The following is a 22242-nucleotide window of genomic DNA, read 5'->3' as shown; positions in this document are numbered from 1 at the left end:
ACCACCTGGCACCCTTTTAATGTGGCCACTATCAACATACACAAAGGTATGGTGCCAGCATCAGGAAAGGCTCAAAAATACAGTTGCTCATATTTTATCATGATTTCTTCCACATAAAGAATATTATGGGAAAATCAAGGAAAGGGCCAGTTATTCTTTGAAGCACATTCCCTGGAGGAAATACCAGCACACTGGGCAGGACAACTCTTCATTGCACAGGACCACTTTTCATACAGCATCCCAGGAGCAGGACACCCATCATCATGATGAACCAAACAAAAAAAAAGAAAAAAAGAAAGAAAGAAAGAAAGAAAGAAAGAAAGAAAGAAAGAAAGAAAGAAAGAAAGAAAGAAAGAAAAGAAAGAAAATGCACTCACATATTTCCAAACATCCCTGGAAGGGGTTACCACCTGGGATGAGAACTGTTCTTCTAGAGGGATCTTCTTTATTAAGAAACAATGTAGTTCTTTTAATAAAGAATAAGCACACCTTCCTGTATTTGTCTTTGAGAGTATTCAAGGATCAGCCATAGAGAGCCTGGTGGCAGGGAGAACAGGAGAGGACTCTAACCTACCCCACATCCATTCTGATGACAGTGTCCAAGGCTGGACGCCACTTTCATATTGTTGGAGATCTTAAAAAGTTGGGAGGTAGATCTTCTACCTCTTATTTTCATCTCTAGACTTTTGGTCAAATTGGAAAAGATATGAGGCATTTGACCTTCCTTAGTGCTGAGAGGTAGAGAGAAGGCAAGTGTTGCTACCTTCATTGTAACGTGATGGAGGCACTGAGGGATGAGAAGATATATTCATTGGTGGATGCCATGACAACTAAAATCCGGAGTTCCTGCTTCCTGATCGGGTACTTTGGTAAATTAGATACATGTGTTACTAAAGTATCCTGCTGAGGAATCCTCCAAGATGGAAGCTCCCAGGAGCTCTAACCTCTCTCCAGCTATTGTTCTCTTATCTGAGCCTAACCTGGATCCGCTAAGGTGCTGGACCCACTGTCAATTGCAGTAGTCACATTTAGAAGAACACATATTTAGGTATCTGTTTACCTTCTCTTTTTTAGGTATCTTTGTGCTTCATCTCTTCGAAATGATTATATTAAATGGATAAGGAGCTAACGTTAGACCAAATCTTCCAGTCAGGTTGGGCTTCTTAGAATCCTTAGGTAAAGCAAATGTGAAAGTCTGCATCAGGCTCACAAACATGAGGAATAGTTCCATCTTTGCCAGCTGCTCTCCCATACACACCCGCTTCCCTAAAAATGAGATAAAAAAGTAAAGGTTATAATATCATCCCTTTTACTATTTATAAAAGTACAAATTTATAAGAAATCTCTAAATTAAGTACTTTAAATGCACATGGGAGAGTTTTAAAATTGCCATTTATACCATAAAATCTCCCACGGTGTATACTGATCAAAATTTCTGTATACCAAGTTCACACTTTCACTCCTACTAATGAAAACCTATCATCTAGACAGGAACCGCAGACAGATCCAATGTGCAGCTACCCTGTCTTTTCCACAAGTACTTATGTGTTTCCTTTACTGTCACCTGGAAGATTAAAGGGGGGAAAAGTCAGATTAGATTCTTTGGAACCTTCCTTTTCCATAGAAAGGATCCACATTACTAATCTGGAAACCCAAAAGGACCTGGTGAGATTAGACAACCCCCCTCCCCCATCAGCCTACAGGTCACAAGTTCCTCTTAACTCCAGTGGTTTCCTGGGACCTAAACAATAGCCTAGACAGCCCAGAAAGGAAGATTTCAAGGCATATTTAAAGATCAAAAGCCAACTGCCTTCTTTTTTCTTTTTTAAGATTGACCCCAAGGCCTTGCACACACTAAGTAAAATGTTCTACCAGTGAGATACACCTCCGGCTCTTATTTTGTTTTAAAATTTTGAAATGAACTTAGAGAAGATGCATTATCTAAATTATTTGCCTCTTACACTATCTTGTCAATAAAGAGGCATTCTTAAAACAATATAAAATAATAAAAGATTGTTTTTAGTTCTGCCTCCCCCCACATCCACCTTTGTGTGGAGCTGGGGAATTGAACCCAGGGATTCACGCATGCTGCAACAGAGCACTGACTCTACTATGCTCCCAGACCAAAGTTCTACTTCTTTTTAGACTTATACCATTAACAAAACAAAAGTTTGACTGACCTATCCCAAATGGAATAAAAAATTCTTTTTTTAAAAGTTGTCCTTGGTCATCCAGAAATCGATCTGGGTAGAAGTCTTCTGGTTTCTCCCAAATGGTTGGGTCTCTGTGTACTGACCATAAATTGGGTAAGATCAATGTTCCTTTAGGAATGGTGTACCCTTGGAGCACTACAGCAAACAAACAAACAAAAAAACCCCACAGTGTTATTCAGCGTACTTATGAGTTCACTAATAGTTCTCCCTAATTACCACTATCTGACCCAAAAAAAAAAATCTAGTTTTGTATCTATTTATCTCTCTCTCTCTCTCTCTCTCTCTCTCTCTCTATATATATATATATATATATATATATATATATATATATATATATATATATATATCTGCCATCTTAATTAGCTGAGAGTAAACTGTGAGGAACTTTAGAGTAGGGATAAGATGTTAGTATGGCATCCTTCTACCCATACCATCCCAGGATCTAGCCAGAGACGGGACATAGTAAGTACTCTGATAGGTGTTGAGTTAATGCATTCAGTCAAACCATATAAAAACATTATGATTAAGTGAAAACATAAAAACAAAAACAATAGAGCATCACAGATGAACTTTCCCAAAGAATTACAAATTCCTGAGAATCATATAAAACATATCTGTTTACAGGGTTTTTTACATCTACAGATCAATCTGATGAGGAAGGTAAATGAAGATAAAGGGTGTACAGGAAAGTCAGCCCCTGCTCTTACTAGCTAACAAGTTAGTATGCACTGTAAGAGTCCATTATCTAGGGCCAATGCCCAAAAGACACCATGCACATTGGAGAGTATCTAATTTGTACCAAAAAATGGTTAAGTGATCCAACATCATTTATAAGTAACTGCTTGCTACAACAAGCCCACTGAATTATGCACTATCTCTAAAGAAGGTAAATTCCTTATTAATAGGGATGTTCAAAGACATCTGGAAGTGACCAACTGGGCATATTTCACAGTCACTAAGAAGTTGAAATGAGAGACCCTAGAATCAGAGGGGCTCCTTCTAATTCTTTTTTGGTTGCAGAATTTAAAACATTGAAGTGGGGTAATTTCCAGCTAACTCCTTAATTTCACATTTAGACCAGCTCTTCTGACTTCCACGTTGAGGACTAGAGATGCCTTTGTTAATTCTGGGATTTTTTTCTGCCAACACAGCTGACTGAAATGGTGCACTATTTGTTTTGCCAGGATAAGCGTGAATGCTCTGAAGGCTGGAGAGCTATTAATCACACTCAGCTAGTGCTGGAATGTCAGTGCAACTAATGACGGACAACTGAGGGCTGAAACATCCCCTGGAGAGTTCATTATCTAGGGCCAATGCTAATTCCAGTGCTCCCCGTGCCTCTCACCCCAGCTCTACAGGGTCTGGGGGCTGTGCTCCCCGCAAGGGCATCCAAAGGAGAAAGTCCCTGGACTTGCCTGTTTTCTCTGAGGTCATGTGAGGAATGGCGAGTGGCACCACCACGGTTAGCCTCTGCACCTCCATGATGGTGGCTTCTGTGTAGGGCATCTGGGCCTTGTCTGTGAGGGAAGGAGGTCGGTCGGGACCAATGACCCTTTCAATTTCTTCATGAACCTTTTCTGCATAAAAAGGGAAGAATCAACCAGAAGTTGAGCCTGCACCCATGCACACTTCCCTTTACCACTTACACGTGATTGACTAGCTGGCAGGGCAGGGAAGTGATGTGCCAAGTGGAGACAGCTATCCCCAGGAGGTTGTACCATGCTAGCTGGGTCTTTTAAAGGAGGATAGCAGAACAGATAGAGGGGCAAAGGAGAAAGCACCTGGATTCAGGAGCACCCTGAATCACACTCTCATGCAAACAAAAGCTTGACTCTCTAAGCTGACTGTAGCAATAGTGTTAGCCCAAGATGGCCTCCAGTGAACCCTGTTCCGTGGGGTTTGCTATTACTGGGATCTGGAATATCCCCTGAAGGCTCATGCATTAAAGGCTTTTTCCCCATAGTGTCACTAAGAGGTGGTGGAAACTTTAAGTGGTACCTAGTGGGAAGTTCTAGTTCATTAGGGGTGATCTTGAAGAGGGCAGTGGAATCCTGCCCCTTCTTCTCTCTTTCATATTCTGACCATGAGATATGCCTTGCTTTACCATGTGCTCCCCATATGACGTGCTGCTCTGCCACAGGCCCAAAAGCAATGGAGCCAACTGACCATGGACTGAAACCTTTGAAACCATGAGCCAAAATAAAACTGTTCTTGGTAAGTTGATTGTCTCAGGTGTTTTGTTACAGTAACAGAAAACTGACTAACACAGGGTCCCTATCCTAGTGCATTCCCCCTCACACTTTGTAGCAAGTTGGTACAAGTTGTGATCAATGAGAAGGGAGAAGGTCACTTCTGAGATTAGTCTTTGCCACTCATTCTCTCAAGTCACTCACTCTGGGGGAAGGTAGTTGCCAAGTTAAGTATCCTTATGTAAAAGGTCAGAGTAGTCTGTAGCCAACAGTCATGTGGATTGTCAACTTCGAAGTGGGTGCTTCAGTCCCTGCCAAGTCTGTAAACGACTGTGGGCCCAGCCAACATCTTGACTGCAACTCCATGAGAAACTTTGGACTAGAATCATCCCAGACAAGCTGTTCCTGGATTCCTTACCCTCAAAAACTACATGAGAAAATAGTTATTGTTTTAAACTGCTAAATTTTGGGATGATCTGTTATTCAGCAGTAATTAATATAGGTCTGCACCAATTCCACCCATGGTAGGAAAAATAACAGTCCCTCCAAGATATCCATACCCTAATATTACCTTTGGTACTTTGTAAATATGACATGTTACATGATATCTTCTTCCATTTTCTGTAGCTATAACAAAATACCTGAGGCTGGGTACTTTACAAAGACAAGAGGCTTATTTAGCTCAGAATTTTGGAGGCTGAAAGTCCAAGATCAGGTTAGCCCCATCTGTTTGGCATCTGGTAAAGGCCCCTTCAACCGCATCACAACATGGAAAATGACATCACAGCAGCATTGCATCTGAGAGGGAGATACTGTTCAGCAAACAGGAAGCCAAAAGGATTCAGGGGCAAACCTGCTCTTTTTATAATACCCACCCTTGCAGGAACTAATTTGTCCTATGAGAACCTCATTAATCCCTTAGAGGGAATAGCCCCCAAACTCCATTACCTTGCTCTAGATGCCACTTTTCACAGGTTCCACCACCTCAACCCTGCACACTGAGAACCAAGCTTCCATCACATAAACCTCTGGAGGGACACCTTCAAACTATACCTAAACCATGGCACCTGACCAAAGGGACCATGTTGATGTGATTAAGTTAAGCTCCTAGAGATGGGGAGACTATGCTGGGTTATGTGGATGTGCCCAACCAGTGCAGCCATACTCTGCATAATGATGTTTCAGCCAACGACAGACCCGTGGACAGTGGTCCATAAGATTATATTGCCTAGTGACACTGTGGCTGTCTTGTTTTAAGTGCGCTCTGTGATGCTCGCCCAATGATGAAAGTACCTAATGAGACATTTCTCAGAACATGTCTCATCGTTAAGTGACACATGGTTGTACACAGGTTTTAAAGTCAGAGAGCCTTCGCAGTTGAGTGCAGAGGCACAGGGAGATATGACTATGAAAGAATGGCCAGAGATGTGACATGCTGGCTGTGAACTGGAGGAGGGAGCCAGAAGCCAAGAATGCTAGGAAGGGCAAAGAAATGGATTCTCCTCCAGGGCCTTGGGAAAAGAACTGTCAACATCTTGATATTTAGTCCAGTGAGACATATGTCAGACTTCTAATGCATAGAACCAAATGATAACAAATTTGTGTTCTTTTAAAGACACCAGCAGCAATAAAAACCAAAGGTTATATCCTGTTATAGCAGCATAGAAACTAAAACACCACCCTTTCCTCTTCTCCTATTTCCTGTTGCCAGTGCTCACTATCTATTGGTCCTGACATGGTGCAACCAGCTGGGCTACTTTCATGAGCTGCTCTAGGCTTCTGTCTTCTGTTTTCAAAACCAGGTGAGTAGGTTCAGAGGAGTGTTATGATCCCCTTCAGTTCCAAAATGTCCTACCACTGTACATTTCATAGGTAACAGACCTGTGGAGATTAAAGCGGGGGGGGGGGGCAGTTATGACAGGAGTCCTACTGTCTGCAAACTCGGAGTTTCACATGCACTTTGCACCAACTCCCCTATGGGATGCAAGCATTTATTTTCTCATCCAGCCTGAAGATACTGCTTAGTGCTTGAAGGTTGCTAATCCTGATTTCAATAATCTGGTTTTGCTATGAATAAAGAATTCATCGGTTACCTTGTACATCAGGGTTCAATGACATGTACAGCAGGCACCACAGCAGAGAGTTTGTTGTGGTATCTGTCCCAGCAATAAAAAGATCCCCGATGATATAGAATAAGTAGTCTTCATTAAAACTACTGTGGCTGTTATTTTTCCTCTCTTCCTCCATGTGCAGAAGGTACATGTCTATGAAGTCCTGAGGGTTCTCACCATCCAGAGACTCTTGATGGTCTTTGATGATCTGTTTAAGGAAAGTGGTTATATCCTTTTCAATTAGTCTTAATTCCTTATATGGTCCAAAGGGAAGGTAATACAGCCAGGGGCATATGTTGATCAGGAGGAGCTGGCTGTTGAGGCAGATTTCTAACCCTCGGGACATGAAATCTAGCATCCTCTTAAACTCACTGTTGGTATAATCAAAGCGACGTCCAAAGCACAAGGAGCAGATGATGTTAGAGACGGCGTTGCTGAGGATGGGGAAAGGGCTGAAGGGATTTTCTCCCTGCTTTTGCATTTCCTCCTTCACATACTTGAACTCCTCAATAATCTTGGGCTCCAAGCTAAGCTTTCCCAAGCCAAAATGGCGAAGAGTGGAATGAGAGAACTTCCTCTGTTGTCTCCAGACTGGGCCATAAGGTGCGAAAACAATCCCTGTAAAAGGATACCCAAGAAAGGAAGGTGAGAGAGAAGGTTGCACAACAAGACTGAACAGGACCTGCAGGGGCATATATTCTGCATGTTTCAGAGCATTTATGCAAAGTTCATAAACAGATAAAGACCACTGGTCAAGAAGGAAGACTAACAAAATTTAGTCATTGAGATAGTTTATGTTTCTCATAACGATGAAAATCACCTCCACTTCAATTGGAAGAATTTGCTATAGAGCTATTTTACCATTGATAATAATTCTTGGTAACATGAAGAGCAAAGTTTCAATGTCCAAAACTAGTATGTGCATTTAAAAATCTTTCTATTTCGTAAGAGTGAATCCATGCTTAGAAAAATCTATCAAGCCAAGCTAGGTGTGGGGGCTTACTCCTATAATCCCAGGGTTTTGGGGGGCTGAGACAGGAGGATCGTGAGTTCAAAGCCAGCCTCAGCAATGATGAGGTGCTAAGCAACTCAGTGAGACCCTGTCTCTAAATAAAATACAAAATAGGGCTGGGGATGTGGCTCAGTGGTTGAGTGTCCCTGAGTTCAATTCCTGATAGCTGCCCCCCCCCCCAAAGCAAATATATCAAGGAAGACACATCCATGAGCAAATCATCTATATTCTAAACATTAGCAACAGAGGGATAAGTATGGTAACAGATGGACTTGAGGGCAGAGACTATATCTGATTGTATTCACCATTAAAATCCCAGCTTCTGGAATACTGCTGGGTACACAGGAGGAACTTGCTAATTATTAGCTGAATAAATGAGCAGCACAATTGGATTCGAATTACTAGCCTTCAATGTTTAGAATCTTGCAACTGGCAAGTAATCTTAAATATCAGTCATTGGTAACACTCCTCTTTTATTTATTTTTCATTTTTAATATATTTTTTAATTTGTTCTAATTACACATGACAGTAGAATGCATTTTGACATATATGGAAGTAACTTCTAATTTGTCTGATTGAACATGATGTAGAGTTACACAGGTCATGTAATCATATATGCACATAGGGTAATACTGTCTGATGCATTTTACTATCCTTCCTACATCCATACCCGCTTCCCTCCCTTCACTTCCTGTCTAGTCCCAAATGCCTCTATCTTACCCACCCCTTATTATGAATTACCATCTGTATACCAGAGAAAATATGTGGCCTTCATTTTTTCATATAGTTATTGGCCTATTCTGGCTTCTTATTCTAACAATTCAAGTTTCTAACAATTTGCATGCCTGAAAATATATTTATTCCACCATTGCACGTCCTCTGAATTTGGAAGACCATGCTAAGACTTGATTGATGGAGTTATAAAGTACACACATTATTTTTCTTAGTATAATATTCTCTAGTTTCATCCATTTACCAGAAAATGCCATAATTTCATTCTTCTTTAAGGCTCAGTAATATTCTGTTGCATATATATACCAGAGTTGCTTTATTCATTCATCTGTTGAAGGGCACCAAGGTTGGTTCCATAGTTTAGCTATTGGGTAACACCCCTCTTTTAAAAACATCTGCACTCATTAAGTTCATTACAAATACTTGATTACTTGATTCTCACTTACTTGCTCATCTCCCACCATCAAACCCAACAATATTATTCCCAGATGTATCAGTTGTTCTCAAATATTTCCCGTTTCCTGTCACCTATTTTATTCTCCTGGTTTTCATGGTGTGTTTTATCATTTCAGCCAGTTCTTCTTCCTTCCCATATCATTTCTGAATGCTTACTCTGTGCTAGGAAATAGGATGTCAGGTACAATTGAGAATGAAATACAGACCCTGCTCGGTGATTAAGTCTTCTCATACTCTTTAATACTTTTATAAAATGCCTTTCAATGTTAAGCATCCATGTGGTCAAATAAATCAGATGGTCTGTCTATCCCGTGTTCCTTCCTGGACTCTTCCAAATGTGTACAACTCTGAAGTGGCTGATCCCTAGGCTTCCCGTCATCACTTGGGGATTTCCTTAGGACTCTTCTGTGTCGGAATCCATTTCCTGGTTCCTATGTCTTTCTCTTTCTTGTTTTACTCCCAAATCTTGCTGAAGTACTTTCTCTAGTAGTTCCCAGAAAAAAAATGCATGGAAGGCCAGTTTCTAACAGTTTGCGTGTCTGAAAATGTACTTATTCTACACTATGGCACTTCCTCTGAATTTGGAAGAAAGTGCTAAGACTTGATGGATGTCATAAAGTACGGACATCTTTGACACGACTAGACATTGCTAAGTTACTCTCCAAAGTGAGAGCATACCAAAAATGTACCCACCAGAAGTAGATGAGCATTCTCATTTGTTCCAAATAGTTGCCAAGTTGCCATTACTTGATATTTGTCAACATTATTATTTTTGCCAATGGGAGGACTGAGATAATACCTCATGATTTCTATTTGCATTTCTCTGAGGGTTAACTGTGGCTCAGCGCAGCTTTTCATATGGTTACCAGCCTATTTTGGCTTCTTATTCTATGGGTTTATGCTGATCAACCGTACAATTTTCTTCTTATAAATTCTAGGTGCACGGCAGATCTCTCACCACCTGCTCAACCCCCCCCCCCCCCCGCCACTTACGGTATTTGATAAACAGAAAGATTTACACTTGCATTTATCAATCTTTTTCTTTATGATACGTGCCGTATATCTTACTTTAGAAATATCTTCCTGCCATGAGCTCAGAGAGACACTATTTTCTTATAAAATTTAAAATTCAGCTTTTTTTCGTGTTCAATTCTCTCTGCCTGGAATTATAATCATGTTAGGTGTTTCTACCTAAGCATAAAACTAAACCTTTTTTTCCTCCATGCAGATGCTCCACTGTTCAAGCACAATTCATTTATCACCTCTCTCACCCCTGGCATCTGTAACGCTGCTTCTGTCGGGTTTCCTACATACTGGTTCTTATAGTTTAGATTTGAGGTGTCACCCAAAAGCTCCTGTGTTAATACAGGAATATCCAGAGTTGAAATAATTGGATTACGAGAGTTGTGACCTAATCAGTCCATCCTAGTTGGAATGGGCTGAGTAGGTGGCAACTGTAGGCAGGTGGGGCGTGGCTGGAGGAGGTGGGTCACTGGTGTGCCCTGAAGGGTTGTTCTTCCTGTGGCCCTTCCCATTCACTCCCAACCTCTCCCTCTCCCCTCACCCTTCTCCCACTCTCTGATTCCTGAGGCTGACGTGAGCTGAGCAGTGTTTCCTCATTGGGTCCTTCCTCCATGATGTGTTCTTCATGGACTGAGACTTCTGAAACCCTTAGCCCCAAACAACTCTCCCCACCCCCAAGCTGTTCTTCTTCTTCTTCTTCTTTCTTTTTTTTTTTTTTAGTTGTAGATGGACACAATACCTTTATTTTGTTTATTTATTTTTATGTGGTGCTGAGGATCAAACCCAGGGCCTCACATGTGCAAGGCAAGTGCTCTATCACTGAGCCCCAACCCCTGCCCTTTTTTAAAAAGCAATATTTGAAATTATTTGTGTTTTCTGACTCTTCCACTAGGATATATTTCATGAAGGCATAACTTTTATCCTTAGTGCCTCATAGTAAGTATTAAATAAACTTTACTGAATAAAGAAATGAATATGTGACAGAGGAATAAAAAGGTTCTAATTAATAAAGGAAAAGGTGATTTCTTCTATGTATGTATTTAACTTAACGGATAAGAGAAATCAGTGAAAAGGGAAAGTAAGAATTTTTTTTTGTAAGAGAGTGAGAGAGGAGAGAGAATTTTTTAATATTTATTTTTTTTTAGTTCTCGGCAGACACAACATCTTTGTTGGTATGTGGTGCTGAGGATCGAACCCGGGTCGCATGCATGCCAGGCAAGCGCGCTACCGCTTGAGCCACATCTCCAGCCCCGGAAAGTAAGAATTTTTAAGGATATTAGCAAAATACCAACATTAACCTCAGCATATCTCTATCTTAATAGTATCATCTAAAAATAGGAGAAAATAATTTCAGAGATCATAGCTTTCATTACCAAGATAAAAACAAAATCAGAAACAGAAAAGCCACCCTAAATTTCGAACACATAGGAGTCAACAATTCATTATTCCCTGTAGTTAGAAGAAATTAAACCCAAATTCAGAAATGGAAAACAGGCATGTTTTATAACTATATTAATTAAAGATCTTTATAATCAGGGAGCCCTATGAAATATTCAAAAGTAACTGAACCACAAAAAAAGTTTCATATTTCAAGGTTTCTGGAGTCTAGATGTAGTTAATAGTTCATTTATTTAGAATATATGTAGAATACTTTAATACTTCTAAAAGTAATATTGTATATTAAACATATTACTTGCTTCCAAAATTAGGTGTACATTTCCACTTTTTAAAAATCTGTCATAAACAAAGCATAGTGATACTCCCAGCTGTTTCTGAAGCTGATGCAGGAGAATGGCCAAGTTTGAGGCCAGCCTAGGCAACTTAACAAGACCCTCAAAATAAAAAATAAAATGGGCTGGGGCCCAAGCTGTTCTTATAAGATATTTTGGTCACATTGACAACAACAGTGACTAAAACATCAGTTTATAGGTTTTCTATTCTGCTACATTGGATAATTATCACTGTTTAAAGCTGCTTCTTCTTCTTATTATTATACCAAGGATTGAACCCAGGGGCAATTAACCACTGAGCCACATCCCCAGCCCTTTTATATGTTTTATTTAGAGACAGGGTCTTGCTGAGTTGCTTAGGGCCTTGCTAAATTGTTAAGGCTGGCTTTGAACTTGAGATCCTCCTGCCTCAGCTTCCCGAGTTGCTGAGATTACAGGCATGCACCACTGCACCCAAGATAAAGCATATTATCTTTTTTTTTAATATTTATTTTTTAGTTGTAGATGGACACAATATCTTTATTTCATTTTTATATGGTGCTGAGGATCAAACCCAGTGCCTCACGAGTGCTAGGCGAACACTCTACCACTGAGCCACAACCCAGTCCCAAGCATATTATCTTAATCATTTATTTTATAATATGTATTGAATCTAATAAAGAAGTCCCCTCTCCTCCCTCAAAACCTTGTTCTTCAAAATTGTTTTGGGATATTCTTGCCTTTTTACTCTTTTATGAAACCTTTAAAACCAGTTTGTCATGCTGTGTAAGAAAGCTTTTGGGATTTTTATTGAAAATGCATTTATAGGTTAATTTAAAGAAGGTTAATTGACTTCTTTATGACGGTTGGACTTGCTTGCAATCCAAGGATAAATCTAAATTTGATTAAGATGTTTTAAAGCTTTTTAAATACAAAACATTGCTGGAATATTTTCTTAATTTTTTTTTTTAAAAAAAAGCTCATAAAGGAAAATGGCCTATAAGTTCCCTGTTTCATGCTGTACTTTTCTAGATATATTGACCTCCTGAACTAAGCCAGGGTGTAGGCTTTCTAAAAGCATTTGTCTAAAATTAAAATGACTTGTTCCTCTTTTCTTTTTATAATACCTAAAGTTGGTCTCTAACTCATTAATTTTCAGACCCCCCCCCATCAATGTTTTTGGTTTTATTGGTCCTGGGGATTGAATTCAGGGACATTCAACCACTGAGCCACACCCCCAGCCCTATTTTTTGTATTTTATTTAGAGACAGGGTCTCACTGAGTTGCTTAGTGCCTCACTTTTGCTGAGGCTGGCTTTGAACTTGTGATCCTCCTGCCTCAGCCCCACAAGCCACTGGGATCACAGGCATGCGCCACTGTGTCCAGCAATAATTCTAAGCTACACATTTATCTCTGGGTACCACTTTAGCTGCAATGCACAAGTATCATTTGAAGCTTTTTAAAAAATATATACGTTTTAGTTGTAGTTGGACACAATACCTTTATCTTTTATTTTATTTATTGATTTTTATGTGGTGCTGAGGATCAAACCCAGGGCCTCACACATGCTAGGCGAGCACTCTACCACTGAGCCACTAGCTGCATTTGCAGGTATTTTTATCACTGAGTTTAAATAATTTTTTTCTATGAGCCTTAATGGCTACCTGGGGTAATGTGTCTTCCACTGTTTTTTTTTTTAATTGTTTGTTTGTTTTTAATACAGATTTTTGACATTTGATGAGACTTGCTTTTCAGCCTAATATGTGGCTAATTTTAATAACATTTTCAATAAAATAAGGAAGTGGAGGAAACGTCTCAACAGAGGCTAAGATTGAGAACTGGACATTTTTTATGACAAGCTGATGGCAATAAAGTTCAACAGACAAGAGGGGACCAGGGATGTGGTGGCTGAGAATGCCCAAGGTGAGAGGCAGGGACGGGAATCAATGGCCTTAGGACCATGAGCTCTGCAGTACAGCCAGAGTGGCTTTTCATCTTAGGAGGGTTTGGCAGAGGGTCAGCCACATCTTGCAGTTGTCGACATCTTTTTTCTTAGGCCTGAAAAGCAACGATAATTATAGATGTAGACAAAAACATCATTTGCAGCATTATTTAATATAATATTATTATACTATTAAATAATGATTTAATATTAAATATTTAAATTTAATATTATAATAATATTAAAAAATAAAATTGACTCCAAAGCAAAAAATCAGGAGTCTTGGTCGAGAATGAAGAAAACACGCTGGTTTACCAGAAAGACCAATGAGGCCATAAAACCAGGAACCAGGAAGGGAGGCAAGGCAAAAATGTCACAGAACCCTTTCCACCTTTCCCTTCTCTTGAAGTTGCCTGCCTTCCAACTTCAAACCAGATTTTCCTTGAAACAGGTGATACCTTGAGATTACTTTTTTCCCAGTCTCACAACCAAAGTAAAGCCCTCTATTTTCTTTTCTTTCTTTCTTTCTTTCTTTTTTTCTTTTTTTTTTTTTTTTTTTTGTGGTGCTGGGGATTGAACCCAGGGCCTAGTGAATGCAAGGCAAGCAGTCTACCAACTGAGCGATATCCCCAACCCAAGCTCTCTATTTTCATTGAAAAATTCTGGGAAAGGATTCAAATGCTTCAGTCAGGTATCCCATGGTGATACCATTTTGGGACACTATTTATTTCATTCATGGCTCAAGGTGTCCAGACTCAACTATGAATACAAATTCTTATCCCAAAACTATGTGAGAATAGAACTAAGCTATGGAGCCAAGCTAGATGCCCTTCAACAGCTGAATGGATAAAGAAATTGTGATATACATACACAATGGAATTCTACTCAGTTATAAAAATGTTATGACATTTGCCAGTAAATGGATGGATCTAGAGACTATCATGCCAAGTGAAATAAGCCAATCCTAAATAACCAGAGGTTGAATGTTTTCACTGATATATGAAAGATAAACCATAAAAAGGTGGGGGCAGAGAAGGGAAGAAAAGAAGTTCAGTAGATTAGATAAGGGAATGAAGGGAGGAGAGTGGGGATAAGATTAGGAAAGACAGTACAATGGGAATTTGATATAATTTTCCTATGTACATATATGAAAATTCCCAAGTGAACCCTACCATCATATATACCCACAAGAATGCGGTCCTAGTTAGAATAAGATATATTCTATGATTGTATAATTTTATCAAAATGAATTCTTTACTGTCATGTATAACTAAAAAGAACTTCTCCCTCCCTCCAAACAAACAAAAAAGTACAGCTGTGAATTTTAGAGTTATGCACCAGACTAACCACTGTTAGAAAGAGATGAAATATTCTGATCAATCCATCTTTTAATCAGTCTGTCCCTCAACTAATGCTGTGGTTGGGGACATGAACTCAGGTTAAGTTATGGCATCTCCCATTCCTGCCACAGTTAAAGAGAATGAGGACTGAGGGTACAGATAAAAAGTTCCTCAGAAGTGGGTAGCCTCATCAGAGGAACAGGTGGCCAGGCAGCTGTAACACAAAACCCCACCTCTAACCGAATAAAGAAATGTGGGCTATTGAGCTGTCTAATCATGTCTAGTCAACCGGTCTAATTTGGAACAGAAAAAAATATAATAAATATCACCTCACATTCTAGAACTTTCCTGCAAGTGCTGAGTCAACTATTTATACATCCCTGTTTATGACACATCCCCTTCTCTGCTAGCTTCACCAACTTTAGCAGCAAATTCTCTCAAAATATCATATATATTTAATAATGTTATTGGCCTCTTAGTCCTAATGTCATTTATTTTCTATTTTGATGTACACTTCTTAGTTTCTGAGCAATTTCTCATTTTATTTTGTTGACACTTCACTCTTTTTTTTTTAAACTGCATTTATTTATTTGGTGCTGAGGATCAAACCCAGTGCCTCACACATGCTTGGCAAGTGCTCCACCACTGAGCTACAGCCCCAGACCTCCACTTCACTCTTGAAAAAGTTGTTTCTTCACTGTCTACATTTTCTTATTCAAATGATCTTTCTCTGTTCCAAGTTAGGTCCACAAGCATCTTTGTATCATATGGTCCTCCCTTTGCATTATCTCATCAGATATCTTCACCAGCCACACAAATTTCTATCATTAAATCTTTCACAGCATTCAGTCAGCACATATCCACCAGAGCATCATTGCCTACAAACTCCTGTTTCTTGGAAGAATGCATGTTGTAGCTGAAGTACTAAAGCACTAAGTTACCCTAGGCTCCCAGCTCTTTCCCTAAACAAAGAGGATCCAATAATAAGCAGTGATCCAAGTGATGCTTAGAAATTACCCTTATTATAGATTTTAACCAAACAGCACCATGACAAACTATTTTGTTAAGAGCTGGGCACAAAACTATTAGGATCTGAAAGAAGAAAACTGACTTCCTATTTTAAGAAATCCAGGAAAAGAGATAGACACACAACACCAATTACAACACAGTGTGATGAGTGTATCAACAGATGCTTGTATGCTTTGTTCATTTTTGATTACCTACTCTATGCCAATCAGCGAGTCCCAGTGGTTAACAAGAGGAACAAAACCTTTGCCCTCTACCTCTAACATTCCAGTGGTGAGTGGGGGTAGAACAGACTAAATATTTTTAAAGTTTGTAATGAGTAATACACGAATGAGAGAAAATAAAGGGTGGTATGTATAAATAAAGAAAGTGACTAAAACGAAACTGAAAAATGGCAACTGGCCTGAGAGCTGTGAGGGATGGGAAGCAGTCAGTCAAGTGAAGATACTACAATGCTGAGGATTACAAATGCAGTAGCCTGGGTTGGCACAGGCTTGGCAGGAATGTGCTTAGGAAGGCCAGGCTGCAATGTACAAGCACAGATGGTACTTGATTTACTATGGTTTGTCTTATGATGGTGCAGAAGCAATGGACATTCAGATAAAACTATACTTTGAAAATCGTGTGTGTGTGTGTGTGTGTGTGTGTGTTTGTGCATGCTAGGTGTTGAACCCAGGACCTTGTACATGCAAAGAATGCACTCTTCCACGAAGTTACACTCCCAGTCCCTGAACTTTTACCTTTTTGTACAATGGCAATGTGCAGTATGATATCTTGAAGATCCTGGGCAGCAGTGATGAGCTGCAGCTCCTAGTCAGCCATGGGATCAGGAGGGCGGATGACCAAGACTCTACAGTGTGCTGCATTGCTTAGCTATGATGTTGTAGTAAATGCATTTTTGACTTATGATATTTTCAACTTACAATGTGTCTACCAGAATGTTACCAATCATAAGTCAATAAGTATTGGTAAATGGACAATAGAAAGAAAGAGATAAAAGACAAAAAGGCAGGCAGAAGTCAGATTCTACAAAGCATAGTAGGTCAAGTATAAAACTAGGAGAAAATTAGCTTTGGCTGGAGAGAGATGTGGTTTCATGATTTTTAAAAAGATCATTTTGGGGGCTGGGGCTGTAGCTCAGTGGCGGAGTGCTTGCCTAGCATGTGTGAGGCACTGGGTTCGATCCTCAGCATCACATAAAAATAAATAAATAAAATAATGACTACTGTCATGAATAAATAATTAGAACAAATATAAAAAGATTTAAAAATGAAGGTATTTGTGTATTCATCTACAACAAATACACACGCACATAATAATTTTAGCTGCAGTATGGAAAAAGAATAGCATGGAAACAAATAGTCTAGTCAGGAAGTTTTTGAAGTATCAGATGAGAAATAATTATAGCTTGGATGCTGACAGTGGGGAGGAAAAAAGGGGTACAGGACCCTTTATTCTACAGTTGGAATGAACAAGGTTTGTGGATTGACTGGAGGGGCATGGGATGGGTCTTAAAAGGAAACTGTGGTCATAGAGAAAAGGGAGCTCATCTCTACCTGGGGACAGGGAAGCATGTCAGAGAACACAGTATTAAAGATGTGATATTGAAACACAGTCTCAAAAGTAGGTATGAAAAAAAAGAAAATAAGTATCAATGATATGGAGAAATTGGAACACTTGTGCCTGGCTGGTAGGAATGTAAAATGTGCAGTTACTGTGGAAAATGGTATGGTAGGTCCTCAAAAAATTAAATAGAATCATATGATCAAACAATTCCAATTCTAGATGTATGTCCCAAAGAACTGAAAGCACGAATTCAAACAGATATTTGCACACCCATGTTCACAGCTGCATTATTCATAGTAGCCAAAAGGTGGACAAACCCCAGAGTTCATCAGTGGATGAATGGATAAACAAAATATGGCATATACATACAATGGAATATTATTTAGTTTTCAGAGGGCAATTCTCATTTATACAACAATATGTATAAGCCTTAAAAATTATACCAAGTGCAAATTTTTAGCTGCAAAAGGAAAAATGTATGATTCTGTTTATATGATATGTAGAGTAATGAAATATACAGAGACAAAAAGGAGACAGGCACAGTGGCACATGCCTGTAATCCCAGCAATTTGGGAGGCTGAGGCAGGAGGATAGTGAGTTCAAAGCCAGCCTCAGTGATTTAGAGAGGCACTAAGAAACTCAGAGAGACCCTGTCTCTAAATAAAATATAAAAAGGGCTGGGGATGTGGCTCAGTAGTTAAGTACCCTGGGTTCAATCCCCAGTACAGAGAGATAGAGATAGAGAGATAGAGAGATAGATAGAGATAGAGAGAGAGAGAGAGAGAGAGAGAGAGAGAGAGAGAGAGAGAGAGAGAGAATGGTAGTAGCCAGAGGCTGGACCAAGGAAGGGGAATGGGTTCTGAGAAAGAAGTAAAAAAGAGTTCTGTGGATGGATGGCAGATTGCACAGTAATGTGGATATACTTGATACCACTAAACTGAGCACTTAAAAATGGTTAGGATGGTAAATTTTATGTGTCTTTTACCAGTATTTAAAAAGAAAAGCAGGCAGGATTTGTCCAAGCAGTCACCAAGATCAGGAGAATCCCAAGTAGAAGCAGCTGCAAGTGTGAAGACACAGAGAGGGCGAGGTCTAAACTATGATGCTTGTTTTCAGTGTCACCATTAAGGTATTATGGTAATTATGACTGTTTAAAATCTTGATATAAAACTCTGGTGTTATCAGCTCCTAAAAAAACCAGAATCTCTTCCTGCCACAGACAGGGAATACCAGTTCATTTACTTAAATACTTGTTGAGCTCCTACAGGTGCCAGACAGCAATAGCTCTGTTCTCCTACATGTCAGCCCAGTGATGAAGACCCACATGCACCACCAAGGTTACAAAATTATGTAGTCTCCATTTTGGTAACTCAGTGAAGGAAAAGTATAAGAGCAATGAAATTGCTTCTAAGAAGGGAGCCTAACCACTTGACAGTGGGGTACAGGTAGCAGAGGAAAGTTTTTTAAATTGACCTGACTGGTGGGTAAGAGTGACTGTGACAAAGAAGTTTGGGGCCTACCAGCCAATAAGACAAAAGGGAAGAGTAATTAAAAAAAAAAAAAAAAGGTGTGTGTTGGAGGGGATAGGGGGTAAAGGTGGGGTAAGAGAACACTCTATTCCACTGCAACAGGCAACATATTATCTGAACTACAAAACTGAGCTATACAGATTCCCCAAAACAGGAATCAAACAAGCTATGAATCAAAGCATTAGATTTGCTAACAGGCTCTGAGAGTATTTTCTGGACATGCTATGGGAAAATAATTCTGCTTAAGCTTCTGCCCTCAAAACTCATAAAGTGAAAAGAATATCCTTTTTTATTTTTTATTTTTAACCCAAGGGTGTTTTATTTACCACTGAACTACATCCCCAGTCCTTTTTATTTTGAGAGGAGGCACGGTCTTGCTAAGCTGCTGAGGCTGGCCACGAACTTGGTATCCTCCCGCCTCAGCTTCTCTGGCATTACAAGCGTGTGGCACCACGCCGGGCTATTCTCCCCTCCTAAGAAGGCCAAAGTTTTTAAACTTTGGGATCATACACCTTGTGATCCTCCCCCTTCACTCAACTTCCCCATGGGTTTCCTACTTCTGATCTTGGAATCTTAACAGCCATGCATCCCTCAAGACTCGGCAGAATCTTAAAGACTCAGGATGGTAGAAGGGCCGCTGCCCCCACCACCCGCACAGGATGCAGGTGTGCGAAGGGTTGTGTGTCTGTGGCCGGAAGGGGCTCGATGCACCACCGTTCGGGCGCACCTGGAGCCCCATCTGCCGCAGGAATGCCATCTAAACACACCCTTGACCCCTCACCCCTACCCCAGGTCCCGGCGGCAAGGAGACCTGCTCACCCTTCTCCTTGGTTAACATGGAAATGAGGGGCACCCTCGGGCGGTCGCTGAAGACCTCCGCCTGCTGTACCAACGCCTCTCGCACGCTCTGGAAGTCGTTGAGCACCACCACCAGGTAGTGGCCGATGAAGAAACTGAAGATGTTGCCGTACACTCGAGCCAGTTTTGCCAGGATCACCTGCGGGGCCTGGGTCGTGGGGTCCATCCCTGCGGCCTTCGCAGTGTGGCTCACCCAGCCCTGTCGCCGCAGGAAGGGCGGCAGTAACACGTGGCCAAAGTTGCCCACCAGGGGCCAGGGCGTGGGACCCGGGGGGATATCCCGCGCCCGGTGCCACCGCACCCAGCTCCAGCCCAGCAGCGCGATGAGGCCGCACAGCAGCAGCAGCGCGCCGCCGCTCGGGTCCAGCCGCAGCAGTCCCCGAGTCGCAGGCAGGAGATGCATCGTCCAGGGGGGGTCGTCAGCCGGGAGCTGCGGCTGCCCTCGAGAGGACATACTCCACACGCCGGCGTCAGCACCCGCAGCAACCGAGTTCCTCTAGGTGACCCAGGCACCGTGTAAGCAGCCGCCCGCCCTCGCCCGCGGCCAGCTCCGCCTGGGAAGGTCAGGGGCGGGGCCTGGAGATCTGAGAGCGCCCTGGATTGGCTGCACCCAGCACATTCTCCCCGCCTCCTCCAATCAGCGGCGCTCGGGCGGAGCCTGGAGAGGAGGTCGGCGGGTGAACTGGTCGCGCCTACTGATTTGTCCCAAAGTTTCACCCCGTGTTTAGGTCGGGCTTGATGGTGACAGCCCCTGAAACTAGGATGCTGCAACACGACCTTAGACACTAACTGACGCACTAACTGCCGGTGTGTTGGGGTGTGTGTGTGTGTGTGTGTGTGTTTATCACTCATCTCGTCTGCATCCCTCATCTTGTCTGCTGAATACATAAATTCAAACAGGTTCTCGCGTCTGTTTCTGCGTCTGATCTGGGACAAGCAGAATACTTTATTCTGAGAATATGAAAAGAATTTGCTTGGAGGATTTAAGAACTTGTAATATAAAAACAAAAGCAATCGGTTGCGGAAGGTGACAGTATTGTGATTGGCCTTAGACCAAACCTGAAATGCTGAGGTTGCAATTTAAAATATAAATTGCGTAATATTTTAAAAACAAAGTCTTTCTTCAGTCTCTCTTGATAATGGCTCGGGGGTGCTTCCCTTTCCTTCTTCTAACAGACAGAACCCTGTAGTTTCTCTTAGATTGGTCATAGAGTTGTTCTGTTAGACCAATATTTTGATCCTTTTCCTTCTCCATACACTAAAAGTTCGATCGTCCTGCACTTAGAAAGGTGTGACAGGAGCATAATGAGCTCTCTTCCGTCCATGGTCCATTCTATTTTGTTTCTATAAACAAGTGATTCCAGTAAGATATGTTAAATTTCCAGACCACTCTGTTCTCACACTATTTTTTTAAACCTGTTTTTCCTAAGTTAAGCTTGGAGTTGTGTCCCCTAAAAAACAAAAACACACCTTGCATCTTCTGTAACTAGCTATTAATTGTTAGGTTACTTTTCATGTTCTTTTAATATCTAAAAGAATTTTAAAAATCTAAACTGTCTTCAGATATGATCTTCAACATAGGATCTCATTTTTTCATAGCCCTGCTCTCTATAGTAGTAGCCACTCAGTCTTTTCTTACAAGCAATTCACAAATAATTTTAAACTATTTGAAGCTATACCTCATTTACCAACACTAACAACCTTATTCTTGTGATATTACTACTATACACATGGTGTTTTTCTAAATATTCTCTTACTTTTGTTAGTTTAACAGCTCTGTGAGGCAGAGAGGAAGTGTCATGGGTTGGATTGTGTGTTCTCACCCCAATTCATAAGCTGAAGAACTAACCCTCAGTACCTCAGAATGTGACTGTATTTGGAGAAAGGCTTGATAACAGAGGTAAAAGTTAAAATTAGGTCATATGTGTTCATATGCGTGAACGTTAATCCAATATGACTAGTGTCCTTGTATGAAGAAGAGGCTAGGACAGAGACACAGAGGAAGACTATATGAGGTCAGCAAGAAGGCAGGGAGACTGCAGAAGAAACCAAGCCTGCCAATGCCTTGATCTTTAACTTCCAGCATCCAGAACTGTGAGGAAATTGCTTTCTGTTCTTAACCACCAGTCTCAGCCCTAGAACAGTGCAGGAAGCTATATTGTTCCTCTGAATGCTGTGGGTAACCCATACATGAGGGTGCTTCTCAGGGATGAATTTCACCAAATTGCATTCAGGGAATTTTGCCAGGGGAAGAATATTTCCTGCTCTATCTTCTCTTTTTTAGATAGAAAAATACAATAACGATCAGTAACAGTATAGGAAGAGAATTTAAAAAAAAAGATCTTTGGGGTAGGGATAGACAGCAAGAAAGACGATAAAACTTTAACAAAACAATCATTTTATTGAGCCCCCCAAGACATTTTAAACTAGTCACTTTCCCACTGAAATCCTTCTGGATTTACATGGATTTGGGCCAGAACTGTTGGTAACTGTATAACTAAAACATCTAAGTACTTTTTATTTTGTTATCAAGAGT

General features: G+C 40.7%; 1 protein-coding gene across 1 annotated transcript; it reads right to left on the bottom strand.

Moving 5' to 3' along the window:
* Window positions 1-515: 515 nt before the first annotated feature.
* On the bottom strand, window positions 516-20237 carry Cyp2u1 (cytochrome P450 family 2 subfamily U member 1). The gene is made up of 5 exons (XM_026403193.2): window positions 19668-20237; window positions 6496-7131; window positions 3629-3790; window positions 2181-2348; window positions 516-1266 (listed from the first exon to the last, which is right to left on the bottom strand). The coding sequence occupies exons 1-5, from the start codon at window positions 20158-20160 to the stop codon at window positions 1088-1090; spliced, it is 1638 nt and encodes a 545-aa protein (XP_026258978.2). The 5' UTR covers window positions 20161-20237; the 3' UTR covers window positions 516-1087.
* Between the last annotated feature and the right edge of the window lie 2005 nt (window positions 20238-22242).

This window comes from Urocitellus parryii, chromosome 10 (assembly GCF_045843805.1).
Source record: "Urocitellus parryii isolate mUroPar1 chromosome 10, mUroPar1.hap1, whole genome shotgun sequence".
NCBI classification, from domain to species: domain Eukaryota; kingdom Metazoa; phylum Chordata; class Mammalia; order Rodentia; family Sciuridae; genus Urocitellus; species Urocitellus parryii.
This window is presented reverse-complemented; position numbering and strand designations above follow the sequence as displayed.

Coding starts and splice junctions, on each gene's coding strand:
- Cyp2u1 (XM_026403193.2), bottom strand. CDS start 20,160: ATGTCCTCTCGAGGGCAGCCGCAGCTCCCGGCTGACGACCCCCCCTGG. Junction 7,132..19,667: donor CATGTTAACCAAGGAGAAGG/GTGAGCAGGTCT, acceptor ATCCTTTTACAG/GGATTGTTTTCGCACCTTAT. Junction 2,349..3,628: donor CATGACCTCAGAGAAAACAG/GCAAGTCCAGGG, acceptor TGTTTGCTGTAG/TGCTCCAAGGGTACACCATT.